At 41.8% G+C, this 14,386-nt stretch overlaps 1 protein-coding gene across 9 annotated transcripts in view; it reads right to left on the reverse strand.

Annotated features, from left to right (window-relative positions):
- The window catches only part of LOC311262564 (dedicator of cytokinesis protein 9), an 88,464-nt gene that overhangs the window by 52,101 nt on the left and 21,977 nt on the right, over positions 1-14,386 (reverse strand). For 3 of the 9 annotated variants that reach the window (XM_084362060.1, XM_084362065.1, XM_084362057.1), the window contains exon 1: positions 11,709-12,103. The exons of 3 other annotated variants lie outside the window; for them this stretch is intronic. In XM_084362060.1, coding sequence (XP_084218186.1) covers positions 11,709-11,879 — 171 coding nt within the window. In that variant the 5' untranslated portion in view covers positions 11,880-12,103. Of the gene's footprint in view, positions 1-1,199; positions 1,450-11,708; positions 12,104-14,386 lie in introns of those variants that run through there. 3 more of the 9 variants (XM_084362064.1, XM_084362059.1, XM_084362061.1) reach the window with 2 other exon arrangements.

A 14,386-nucleotide genomic window follows, 5' to 3' on the forward strand; every position in this document is an offset into this window, starting at 1 on the left:
CTTCATTTACTATCATAAAAGACAAAGAAAAGAAAATGACTCATTGATTATCAAACTGGTTGGCACATAATATTCTTTGACTCGACTAATAGATTTATCGGCTAATTGTTGCAGCTCCATCTGTAGGTGAAAGGACATTGGGGTATGACGTGAACACCCTCACACAACAACAAATGGGGATGTGCAAAAGCAACTGCACTCAGAAACACCTGTGATTAAAAGGGATTCTCATACTTCAAGTAGCTCTTGAGAGGATTCTGCCCTCTTGTCACCAGTGATGGATTCTTAACCTCATTCTGTCGTTGCTGCTGACTTTTGTTTTTCTCCGAACCCCTCTGGGCTCTTTCACACTGCTTTGTCAGTGGCTGAAGGTGGTCAACCACACAGTACACTCAGCACTGAGTAAGAAAACGAACATACATAATAAGCAAGAGCACTGTCACTCCCTCAACCCACAGTGCTGACCGTAGTTGATGGTCCTAGTCCTAACTTTGTCACACCAGTCCTTGAAAATGACTTTTTAAAAATGTCTTATAGACTAAAATGATGGCGCTTCTGGGCCTAATTCCTGTATATCTGACCACAACAATGCAGGCTTCATCTTCCACATCTGTATAATTGAGCCAACAAACAGACGGTCATGCCTGGAAACAGCGTAATACAGAAACTTATGAAGCCATCTCTTCCACTCCCTCTCCACAGTGATCTAGCAGCTGTTGAGCCGCAGCACCCACTCCTCCCATCACTGCAACCTCTCACAGCAACGAACAATGGTGCTGTGTAGTGCGTCTCCACTAACTCATACATTCAATCTCTTGCTACCAACTGTTCAGATCCAACCTCCTTCACCGCGGGGCTGGAAGTTATGGCTGTCATCAGGGTTGACTTTTGAGCCAAATAAAATGTTTTACAAGCCGAGGTCACCTTTAAGATTAAGCGTGCTGCTTTCCTCCAGGTAGTTAAGTGCCAGTAAAGTTCAATATCATTTTGTCTAGGTGCTAACGCTGCATATTTTGAATGCGAGTTGTGTGAAATGAAAGAGATGGCAAGTGAACCAGCACAGAAGCTCACATGACACCTGCTTCGGGGCTTTATGACTGTGGTTAACCTTTACAGTGAGGCGTACTCGCAGATCAGATCAGCTACAACAAGCCAACAGAGATTTGAAGTCTTTTATATAAAGTCCATGGATGACTTACCACCACCTGTGGCACCGAGTCTACCTCAGCCTCAGCCGCAGCCAAGCTCCTGTACTGCTGTGGACTTTCAATGACCAACTCCTTCTTTGGAGCTTTACCAGCCCTTCCTTGCATTGTCAACAGATGTGGTGAGATTTCTGCGAGCTAGATCCCAAAGAGAAGCGGACAGCGATCATATCCGATGGAGAGAAATCCTGATGTTGGGGAAGAAGTTTGTACTCTCACAGACTTCTGCTCACACCCTCCCTGCTCAGACTGCTCTGCCTGTCTGAAAGCAGTGGACTCACACCCAGGCTGAGGAGATGATGGCCCCTCCTACACTCAGCTGTGCAGCCTGGGGGAGTTAAACACCCTCACACACACACACCACACACACAATGAAGCAATCTGACCCCACATTATCCACCTGCACGGTGACACAGGGTTGACAAAGACAAACAAAAGACACACATTCCTCAAGTATTACAGTCTGGTCAGGGACTGTCCACGCCTTGTGCGGGACAGCTGAAATAAGAGCTGGTTTAAAGTTTATCAAGAGGAACAAACTCACAGAGAGGGAGGCAACAATAATAAAAATTCAGTCGCATGAGTGTTTCAATCTGAAAATAAACCACTCAAAGAATATGCAAAGTGGTACGAGGGCAGGGTGGTTAGTTGCAGAGATTTGGGAGTGATTTTCCACGTGAACATGACAGATAAGCTGCCAGACTGAGCTCATCAGATTGTAGCTTCACAAACAACTCCAACAAATCTTGACCCACATTAACAGCTAAAGAGCGAAGAGCAGACCATTCAACTCGTTCTGAATCAGAAGTGCTGTATATAAAATTAGTCAAACACTAGTCACGCACGTTGTTACTGCTGGCTCGCCTTCACTGTACGATCGCAGCTGAGATAGAAACTGTTAGTAATCACAGACTTGAGATTAGGCCCAGCTTCTGTCTCGCTGCGTGTTGACGCAACTGCTCGAGGGGCATTCCAGCACGACGCAGCCCCACTCAACCCACCTAGGAGCGAGTGAGCCCGACCTACAGATTCCTCAGTGAGCCACAGCAGGGGAGGATGTTATCTTTTCACGCCCGCATCTGAGCTTAAGGGGCGGGGGAGGGGCCAGGTCAGCTCTCCAGCTGCTCCACTCCCACTGTCACATGCCCCTGTGGGCCCCACACACGGATCAGTAAATGTAATATTTAAATATCAATAATAAGACTATTTTTCTCAACATATATGACAACAATGCGTATCTATCTAGAATTGCATATGGAGTAATCAAACAGATGTTGGTTGGAATTGTTTCTTTGGACTAGAAGCTGTCACGATGTCAGCTTTTCACTACATGGTCAACAAACCAAACAAATTCAGGATAATATTATCGCGATATCTATAGGAATTTTAAAAAAGGAAATAAAATCGATTTATAACTTTGTTTACTGTGTGATTTCTTTATTTTTTTTACCCTCAAAATACAAGCGTAGGGAAGTGAAGAGAGAGTCTGTAACCATAACCATAAAATGGTAAACCCTGTTTTTAGCCTTTTAAATAGTTGCTGTTAAAACTGAATATTTGTTTTGGACTGCTGGTCGGGCAAAAAACAAAAGAAAGACATTAGAAGAGGTCACCTCGGGCTCCATAAAATTGGGATGAGCGTTTTTTTTCACTATTTCTTTTAGCATTTTATAGACTAAACAAAACTAATCAATTAATAAAATATATTTGGCAGAGTAATTGACAAAACAAACAAATATTTGTTTTAGCCTGAATTGCAGTCCAGCCTTAAGAGTACCATCACACATGTGCTAAATTAGAGAACATCGCGAGTACATTTGTATCTTTGTAACTTTGGTGAACTTTGATATGAATTTCGCCTCGGCAGGTGATGGTCATGCGCCTGCATGTGTGACTGTAACCAACACATTAATATAGACCTCCTCCTGCACTCCATGCATCCAACTACCACAGTTGACTTGTTACAGATCACTAAGAAATATTCAGATCTCAGCTTTTGTTTTGGCCTCACACTACACTATAAACATAGTCAACATAGGCTAAAGTAGCCCATAATGTCTAGCAATTATGGGGTCATTTTACTGTTGCTGTTATCAGTTATTTTGTATGTCAATACCAAACAGTAGAAGTGTTATTATTGACTTGTTTGTGTTGAAAGCTATGAAGTACAAAACAAAAGTTCAGTCAGAAACCCTATTACTCTGCTAGGCTAACTAATTAGTTAGGCTTTATTTACTCAGGATTTTCCTTTTCATGCTACTTTTAGCATTTGGTACACGGAAAAAGTGATGATCTCACACATAAATGAGTGGAGCGTGCATGCTAGCTTGTACGACCAAAAGTGGCTAATGAACAGCATTTAGCATAAACACAGTCATGTTAGTAACAGTAATATCCTGTAATGAACCACAGTTGAGGTGGTGGGTGTAGTGTGTTTTCAGCTAGCGTTAGGTTAACCGTAGCTACATCACTGTTCATGTCAGGTATAAGCATTTTGGAAATTACTTGTCCATTTTAGGAAGAAAGGTAGCCAACTTCATGTCTGCTGTCAACAGTTACAGTAAGTTCAATCAGTAGTGCCTTCCAACCATGCAAACAAGTCCAACTCTTTGTTTTTTCTTTTTTTTCTTTTTATTTAACAAACAACAACAGCTGGGCGAGTGACTACATGCAGCCTCACACGTCCTGCCCTCAATCTGGAGTTGCCAGCTTTGCATTATGTCATAAGACTCAAACCCCAGGCGACCTGCTGCTTGCAAACTAACAAGATACAACATGCAACCAAATACTTTTTAAGCGTTACAGTTGGTGGATGTTTTCTTGTCATGCCAACTGCATGCAAAGGAGTGTGAAACAATCAATTTATGTTCAAGTCTGACATGCAACAAAGGTCAAGAGTTGAAACCAAACCTGTATATAGCAGCCTTTTTACACACACACACACACACACACATATATATATATGTATATATACACACACACATATACAGTACACGCACACACACACACACACACACACATATATATATATATATATATATATATATATATATATATATATATATATATATATATATATATATATATATATACATACATACATACATACATACATATACATACATACATACATACATACACACACACACACACACACATATACTGTATATATATATATATATATATATATATATATATAGCCAACCCTCGATCTCCTTAACCTGAGGCGAACCCAATCTAAGCCCTCACCTCAACCACAAAACACTATTCGAAGGGAAAACAGAGTTTGACACGAGATCAGGTCACAGATTGTCACACACATTCTGATGACAGCATTAGTAAAAGCTGAGTACGGTGTGAACTGCCCTCTGGCACAGGTCCAGATCAGCATAACTTGACTTATGATGGGACTGAGCGTGTTTAAAGGATATGAACTAATCCTCTGCATCAGGTGGAAACCACAGTGGAGTGAGTTACTAATGAGTGTCATCCTGGGGGCATATCAGCTCTCTGGGGTCAGTTTAAAGCAGCAGATTGAGTCATCATACACTTCCTGTCTTAGATACCTGCATGCTCTTCAGTCACTCTGCTAATATGCCGCACAAAAAAATTGAAAATCCTTCAAAAGCTAATCTAGAAAACTACACATTTGGCAAGAAAATAACTTAACCACAAACTATATTTTATTGGATGTTTGCCATAACCAGAATTCCAGTTTAGACGCTCACTCCTCCTCCTCTAACCACAATCCTCTGGCCAATTTTAATCACACACCAATTTTAATCACACAAAAACATGCTTGTTTACAGTATCACACGCTCTGATTTATGATTAAACGCTGGTTCACTGTCACACAATTTAATCCGGGAAGTATTTTTGCATTCTGACTAACAAGACTACAGGAACAACAGCAGACAGTTTCTTGTTCAATGAAAATGCAATTTGGTGGACTATCCATTAGCTACACCGAAGCACACAGGCTACAATGATAACTCAATATCATTGTTGTAAATGTCCTTTAATGTTGTAGAGTAATGGTACATTACAAGTGCGAGATGTTTGCCTTTGATCTTGAGCTTGTGCAGAGGCAGACTTCCTCTCCCAGACATATCTGCAGCAAGGAGAGATAACTAACATCAGAGAGACTTCCCGTCTACACTGCAGCCCTGGTACATGACTTTCAAATAACACATTACTGTTGCACAGTGCTCACATTTTTCAGCTTGGTGCTTAAATCTAAGTCAGACCTTGGTAGTTTTATCCATGGAAACCAATTCAAATATATTTCTTTGGGGTAAGTTGGCATTTGAGTCTGAGCAGGAAGGCACGCTGAGTCCTTTTAGTGGCAAAACAAATACTTGTGTTGGGCAACAAAATGTTTCAATGGCCGGCGGCAGACCAACAGGATGTTATGGAAAAAGTGTATTCTGCTCCAACACAGCTGAGTATGCCCTGTTCTAAGTGTAAATGAATTGACAGTAGAGATTGTATTGTTGATGACCATCGGTGATGGCTGACAGACTACTGAGCCCTGCACTACGTAACATTGTGATTTAAAGGCCCCCCACCAGAGAGCACAAAAAAGTAGTGTGTCCACTTGGATTGGACGTAAGGTCGGAGTTGTTTGCTCCATGCACTACAGTTACATCTCCATGTCCTGTTTATTATTCTTTTAATAAACCTGCCCAGTTTGGCGAACCATAGACGCTTCGGTAAATTGTTGGCAGTAGTGTTTCTCTGAATCATGCCGTTGGTGTAAGTGTTTTCCTACATTAGCTTCCTCAGTATATCTAGCCGGCCAAGTTATTGACATGTGGCGTGGAGACAAATACCTTTTTACCCCGGCACAAGGATGTATGTCAGACGCTCACCAGACAAGGTTGTGAGAGTTGATCTGACACTCTTTGCTGGTGCCATGAGACAGTTTTCTCTGCTAGGTGAGACAGTTGGAGGTTGCCGTCGTTGCGACAGTGGGAACCATTGATGACTATTGTGGTGTGCTATTGAGCAACTCTTGCCTAAAGGAAACTCTGAGTGGACACACAATGGCGTCATCGCCCATCCCAATGTTTCACTGTGGACATTGCCCCACTCTGTTGATGACTACACAATGTAATTATGATACTGTTGGTTCTGACGTTTCTCAAACCAAACAGGCAGAATGTCATTTCTTGAGAGAAATTCATTTAAAGGTTCTGGTTTTGTCCTCTAAAGCCATTTCAGACTTCTGTTGGCTTCAAATGCGTCATTACTGACTCATTTAATTAGAGGAGAGACCAATAAAGTAATTAATTTTTATATTGACGTCGCCAAATCATCTTGCACAATAATCCAATAAAGTTATCTATACACAAATAATATTCAATTAGAGTCCTGTTGCATGGTCAAATTCGATTAGCACAACATGTGTGAGTGTTTCAGAGTGTAATAAAGCTCCTTTTAAATCTCCATCCCACTTGATAAGAGCCCTGATGCAACTCTGGTCAGACTCAATATAGAATGGCATGAGTCATAAATATTTAAGTAGCCTCCTGTGAGGAACTTTATCGTCTATAATCGTCCAGATTTGGGTTGTTAGTTGTTGTTTCCTATCATTGTATTTAGTTCATTGTCATTATTGTGCAATCTTACGCACAGATGTTATTTTTCCACATCTATTAAGTTGTAATTCTCATCCTGGACAGAACTACGACTGGGCTCCTTCATTACATAACAAGGGATTGATGCAATCACTCGGCCTTCCCAGCAAAAGCAAAACAGGGTGTATCCTGGAATGTAACAAAAACATGACCCACCCCTCGCCGCCATGCTACAGCGGCAGCTCCACCAGGACCCACCATCCTGCAGCCTGTTTTCAGTCCGTACCCCCAGAGAGTACTGGACTGTGAGCTGAGAATGAGATTTTAACATGGAGGTAATAATGACACTCTGTTAATAACATCACTGCTGTAGGATATGGAATACAATGGCATCAGAAATAACAGGATGTAATCATGAGGCATGTGTCGTTTCACAGAGCAGAGCTAGAAAATTAAGTATCCAGTAACTGTACAGCGGAAAACACAACAATACAAATTAAAGGTATGATTGTCACAACACTTATGGCCAATACAGATAGAGAGGAGAATCCAGGAGAGCTTCATTGATCAGTGCAAACCTTAAATGCAACTCACAGTATTGACTAAGAATAATGCTGCTGTCTAATCTGTGGGAAAATCAAACTTCAGTTGCCAGAATGTCTTTTAAGTACATTAGCCTGAGTGCTGGAGATAATGGTCCAGTCTGTCAGTCAGCAAGTGAGCAACACAAACACAACCACACAAAAACATGCACACAAACATATCAATGCTCTGACGTCTGAAGCCCTCCTGAGAGCAACGTCAGGGCGGCTGAAAATTAGGAAGCAGTCACCAGGAAAAACTACCCTGTAGCCAGCAAAGAGTGCTGTTGTTTTACTGGAAGTCCATTAAGACATGAAAGCTACAAGGAGGGTAGTGATCTTATTGGTTGTCAATGTTCTCAGAGATGTGCTCGTGAACAAAGTGAGTATGTGCTACTAGTTAATGCTGGTTAGTTGTGAAACCATCCTGCTGAGAGTGAATATAAATAAGGCTGCTGGGCCAGATAATATGCCTGCTCTGTCTAGTCTTAATGACTACTGCCCTGTGGCACTGATCCCCATCCTGATGAAGTGCTTTGCTGGTTCTCCAGCACATCAAAGACAATATCCTCACCAGCCTGGACCCTCACCAGTAGCTATGTTTATACACTGCCCTACACTCAGTCTTCATGCACCTAGATAATAAGAACTACATCAAAATGTTCTTTGTTGACTCAAACTCGGCTTTCAACACAATCTCACCCACTGCAGACTGTGTAATTGGAAAACTTCACACTCTTCACACGCTTGCATACAACACTCTGCAACCGGATACTCGATTTCCTCACAAACAGACCCCAGAGAGTTCAGATCGGTAGTCGCACCTCCTCTACATTAGTGCTTAACAATGGAGCCCCCCAGGGCTGTGTGCTCAGCCCCCTCCTGTTCATACCATACACCTCAAACTCAGTTTTGTTTGCAACCCTTGTGGTTAATAAATAACCCTTTAAACACACATGCTAAAGAGCACAAGACATCTTCAGCATTAGTCAAGTAATTCACTTTATTAAATGGATTCAATCTGTAAATAGTTTCTGGTTGATGACATGCATACCCGGTTAGGTATTTAATCAACTCCCCAAAACAAGGAACTTATAAACAAAGCGTAATTGACTCATTGGCCGTGGTTCATTGAAAGTAAAACCACCGCAGGCCTAAGTTGGAAGCATTACTCCCAATTCATCATCAGATAAAGGTGCTTTTATCTGTGACCAAGCTCACGTCACGGCTTTCTCCTTCTTTCCCTGCAACAACATTCCTCTGATAAAACTAACAGACACTTCAGAGCTTCTGTCACAGCATTACTATTGGCCTCAAACACTTCATGGAGATAAAGGAAGGAAACTGAACCTTTGTGAAAGCAAAGACTGTTGATACAAGAAGTATTCTCGATATTAAGAACATCGAAACACGACACTATTAAATTGCAACAACATACAAATGCTTTATCTCAAATCAGTGACTCTTAATTGAGAAGGCAGATCACCTCATGATGAGAACGAGATGCGAGTTTCCATGAGGAAGGAAAAGGCAGAGCAGTGAAACAGCCAAAATAGATTGTGTAATTACTCCATGCCTCGAGAGTACATATCAGCCTCCCACAGACAGCTTTGTATGTCACTGTGTGTGTGTGTTTGTGTGTGTGTGACTGTGTGTGTGTGCCTGACCTTTTACCCCATCATCTCTGTTTTAAATTCCCAGTCATAATGACCTGCTGCAATCAAAAGGAATTAAAGGCAAATGAAGTGGTTTATATCTTTTTGTAACCAGGCCTAATGGATTACAAAGGTGCAAACAGTGATGGGAAACAGCATCCTGTAAAGAGGGCAGTGGGTGCTTCTGCTTAATTTCAGACATTCATGTCGAAAGTAAAAGTCAGTGTCTAAAGAACAAAATGTGGATCCTTTAACATCCTGAAAAACAAACACATTATTAAATGGGCTGGTTAGCTATTATACAAGATAAAAATTAAATAAACAAGTTTTAGACTTTTCCTCTCCCCTAAAATGAGTTGATGAAATTAATTTAAACTCTACTACTTTCACTTCAGTTCATCTTTCACCAGCTCACGTCATTCTTCAGCTCCACAACTGTTTAGCTCTCAGGACGGGCTGAGAGGCGTGTGTCTGAGAACTTTAAATTAGAGTTAGCTAGCTATCTTTGTTAGCTGCTGGCTAAAATTCTATTATCATATCATTAAAACAGTTAGCCTAATTTTAGTGTGTGTGTGTGTGTGTGTGTGTGTGTGTGTGTGTGTGTGTGTGTGTGTGTGTGTGCATGTGCATGTCCATGTGCATGTGTGTGTGTCATCAGTGGAGCAACTTAGGACTGTGGCTAGCAAGCTTAACACTAACTGAAAACACTGGCCAATGTTAAACACACCCAATAGCCTAAGTTACCAGTCTTTCCAGCTAGCAACCTCACTATGGCTTACTTTCTTCATAAAAATGGAAAATAGAATAGAAAATGTAAGGGTTAGCCTACAGTAGCCTAATATTAATCACAAAACAGCTGAAGCTACACTTCAAAAACTGTTGTAACAATGGGTAAAGCAATTTAATTGCTAATGTTTACAAAGTTAGCTAGCTGATGCTAAAAGTTGCACACCTATAGCTACTGAAAATATTCAAGTGCCATCAGTTAATACACTTTTAAAAGTCAATGTATTATCACCTAACTAACTGTATTATTCATTGATGTATTTAGTTTCATTTTTACCTCGACTGATGACCTTATACTGCCTTTTGCCAGTTTCAAAGCTCCTTACAGTTGCACTCAAAAAATGTGTTAAGCAAACCACATCCCTTGCACACATTTAACTATTGATTTGTAAGACTGCTAAATGCTGACAGAGGATTAATTGACCCCGTCTGGATGATAAGACCATCCCTGAGCCAAGAGAAGCAACCGTGCCCTTGACCTAATTCCCTGCACTCAGCCGGAGCCACTGTCACTATCTCAGCTCTCTGCTGTGAATCTGATGAACCAGGGACAGAGGGGAAGGAGACATCACACACACACAGTAGTAAGTAAACACTAACACGAAGGGCAAGACAAGCTGGTACGGAGCGGCAGAAGCCCTGCCAAGCCCGCTGGTTCCCAGATGAAGAGCGGTGATTGATTTCCAGCAGACACAGAGCTCACTGTCCCCCCCTCCTCAACCTCCCTCACCCAACATCCCGCCCCACAGAGGCTTTAACCCATGCAGCGCTTAGTGAGAGGCGAGATCCAGCCCTCCCACTGCCCTACATTTTATACCGTTAACACTCATGAATAAATATTCACAAGGCTGAATGAGGATGATGGTGATTACTGCTGCACTTGCATCTGTGATTTGTCAAATATGAACAAGGCACAATTACCAATGAAAGGAAATCAGCAGGTGTAGTTTTTTTGTTTGATGGACAGAAAAAATATTACATATTACCATCTGAATCATTCATCATGTTCATGTCCTGCATGTTGCTGTCTTAATAGAAAAAAAATCAGGGACTAAATTATGCAGCATAAATAATTTGCAAACATGTCAAAGTAAACGACCCACTTAGAAGCAACTCTATGAGACTAATAATGTATTTTAGACATGTAAAGACAGCCTTCCATACACAGAGTGTGCTGCATATACTGTGTGCAAGGAACTGATGAGTCAATAAACAGAAAATGAACCGAGACAATTTGGATTATTAATTTATCAAGCAAACATTTGCTGGTTCCAGCTTCTCAAATGTGAGGATATGCTGCTTTTCTTTGTTTAATGTAATTTGCCATAATCCACTGTATTAATTCATCTCATCAATACTTTTATTGAGACAGCAGCACCGTGAGATGGCTGAATGACCCCCTAAATGCAGAAGGGGGTCTTACAGCTGCTTTTTGATAATGTGTAGTTAACGACTAAACAACTGTTAATTGGATAGTGGTTAGACAAAAAAAAAAAAACGGTTAAAAAGATTTTGATAATGTATTTGTGCATAAGCGCTCAACCTGCTTCCTAAAATAAGATTTGCTGCTTCTGTATTTAAGAAAACTGATCATTTTTGGGGTTTGGACTAAAGCTCGAAGAAAACAAGACATTTAAAGACGTTACTTTGGGCTCTGCATATTTGTGATAGGCTTTACTTTCTGATATTTTATAGAAAAATAACAATAAATTGATTTCATATTAAAAATAATAATAAAATGTTGTAAAATAACATTAATTTATCAATATTAATGCCCATTTCAGCTCTAATATATAGAGACATATATAGTTTTGCAAACTTGAATGTAATGAACAGCCCAGTAAAATATGTATTGTGTCTGCACACACATATACACACACACACACACACAGACACACACACCTTAAGTACTCTCGGTGTTGGCAACACGCGCGACTCTCTCCGACTCAGCGCTCGCTCAGCCTCAGACGGCCCAATGGGCTCAGCTGCTCCCTTACAGATGTAGCCACTACAGTTCCTCTCTAAGACAGTACGCAGCCCATCATACACAACCGTGCTGGTGGTGCACCCCATTCCTCCAGGTCCACACAGGCATCAGTCAGGAGAACCTGCCAGTGACCCAGTTTCCGTGTCCATCCCCTGCTCCTCCCTGGTCCATGATCTGACTCTGACCCGCAAATCCACAGCTTCTGACCCGAGGAGAGAGCGCCGTTATCCAGGCTAAAAGGATCCAGAGAGGAGGACGGCTGGAGAGTGAATTTATGCACAAACAGAGGAGAGCCTCACTGAAATTCCTCGCTGCCCCAGTCTGCGCTCGTAGGAATACCTCAGTCAGCAGACGAGATACAGTGAGTGAGTGAGTGAGTGAGTGAGCGAGAGAGCGAGCAGAGAACGAGGGATGGGGGGGATGAAGGATGCTGTGCGAGCTCTGCTGCAGCTCCAACCAATGCTGAGCTTCGCTGCAACGCAAGCTTTGCATCCGTCTCACTTACCAAGTCACTTGCTCATTCTCCTCCGAGCCACTCTGAGCATTTCCAAAAAGTCTTCCCTTTCTTCTTCTTTTTCATTTCCACATTTGCATTCTGCAGATTTGACTACGCATTGATTTAATCCCCTTTAATTTCCACTCCACAAAATGAGACTCCTTTTGGGAGCCGGATGAATAATCGTGGAATAAATGGGTTACACTAAATGCAGTCTTATATCCAGAGGGAGAGGCTGAATCCATGGTCAGGCGAATAGCAATATGGCTGAATGCCTTTTTAGTTCAGTTGAGAAAACAGAGCCAATGGCAAAACAAGTGGATGAATCACTTTGACAGGATGGCATGTTATATGCAGCCTATGTAGCAATAAGAGTAACATATGAATAGAAAAACACAGAGAACAGTCCTTTAAAGACATCATCAACAGAAAAAGTTGCCACATTTATCAAAATAAAATGAGCGCTTCAGAGAATGTTTACAAAACACACCAAGGACACGGGAGGATTTAAGCCTTTTAGGCCAAGACATCAAATAGAGTTTGTTTTTTTCCCGACAAAAGATTAGCTGCTGCTTGATCACAAGCTGGCCGCTCTGCCAAGTACACAGATACGGTGGGAGTGGAACGACAAAATTTCATCATACGCAGGCTTTTAAAATGCCAGGGAATGAATGATTCATCTGCCAGCAGCATGGCCTTTGATTAAAATGTCTCAGGACTGCGATCAGGAAGACAAAAGATAAAAGCAGGAAAGCAACGAATATGTTGCGTAAAGCAGCTGGAAAAAATCACTTTCCTGCCTCTACAGTTGGTCTTTCTACAGGCCACTGTTAAAATGCGTTGCTCCCGCATTTACAAAGACTTACTTTTTTACATATCCTAACATATAAATCCAGCTGTGCGTTACAACTGAGCAAAAGACATCCTGCCCACGTTTCACCCTCTGATTATGAGGAAAAAAGGGGGGAAGACAAGGAAACAGGGCAGTGTTCATCTTGGTTTATTTATCTCTGTCTGTTCCCTTCCTGCAGCTGCAAGTCGCACACTCAAAGACCCCTTAAGACCTCCATGGGAATTGTCAAAAAAAATTCCTGCTTGTCACAGTGGCACGCACATGCTGCAGCTACTGACATACAGCAAGTCCCACCACCACCACCACCACCACCACCAGCAGCGGCAGCAGCTGTGCCGGACTCCATTAGGCTTAATTCTGTTAGACGACATGTTGCATCTGTCTGGGAACGTCCTTTTTAAAGGTCGATCACGTGAGCAACTTTCACCTTTCTTCAAGGGACATTAAAAGGTGCTGACACACATGCAAACACATTAACACACACACACGTGCACATCTGGATAAAGTGCTCCCTTACATCATGATGGTGCACTAAGCCCTAAATGCTTGCACGCATTCCCGCCTGCTCCTGTGTTAATATTTCAGTGGTGCTTGACACACTGAACTACATTCGAGTGTACGATGATGACACGTACGGCGGAGAAAGCAGCTGAGCCCGTAGACGAGGGGATTCAGTACGAGGAGAGAGAAAAAGGAAGAGCGTCTGGATACTGGAGGGAGGAAAAGAGGGACAAGGCTTTGATTATGCCCATTGATCTGTTAGGAAATACAGCTCGTCTTTGGTTTATCCCCGCTCTCACTCCTCAGATCCAGCCTCCATCCCTCTGTCATTGCCGAGGGGGATTTAAAGGCTTACTATATAGAATAACAAGAAGCAATCTGGTGTAAAACTGGTAAAACTGCAAAGTCATAAATCCTCTTTCTGAGGCTATGCAGATGAGAAGCGGCACAGATTTTCTTTCACTTTCTTTTTTGGGACACTGAGTGCAGATTATACTTTTGCTACAAATGTTTACATTACGCTTTGAATAACATGGACATAAATCTATTTTCTGTTGTCAGCTGTAGCATGTAGCAGTAAGATTCATAACCAGCTGCCAGTTATCGCTAAGTGGGTACAAACTCAAACAGGAGAGAGACAAAATGGACAATGATGGACGACTACAAGCGGACTTTGAAGTGTCACAGCTGGTGATCATAAATCTTTGGCCCTGAGGACACGGATTCTTCTTTTGCATGTAAGG

Source organism: Pagrus pagrus (genome assembly GCF_965226575.1).
Source record: "Pagrus pagrus genome assembly, chromosome: 9".
Classification (NCBI taxonomy): domain Eukaryota; kingdom Metazoa; phylum Chordata; class Actinopteri; order Spariformes; family Sparidae; genus Pagrus; species Pagrus pagrus.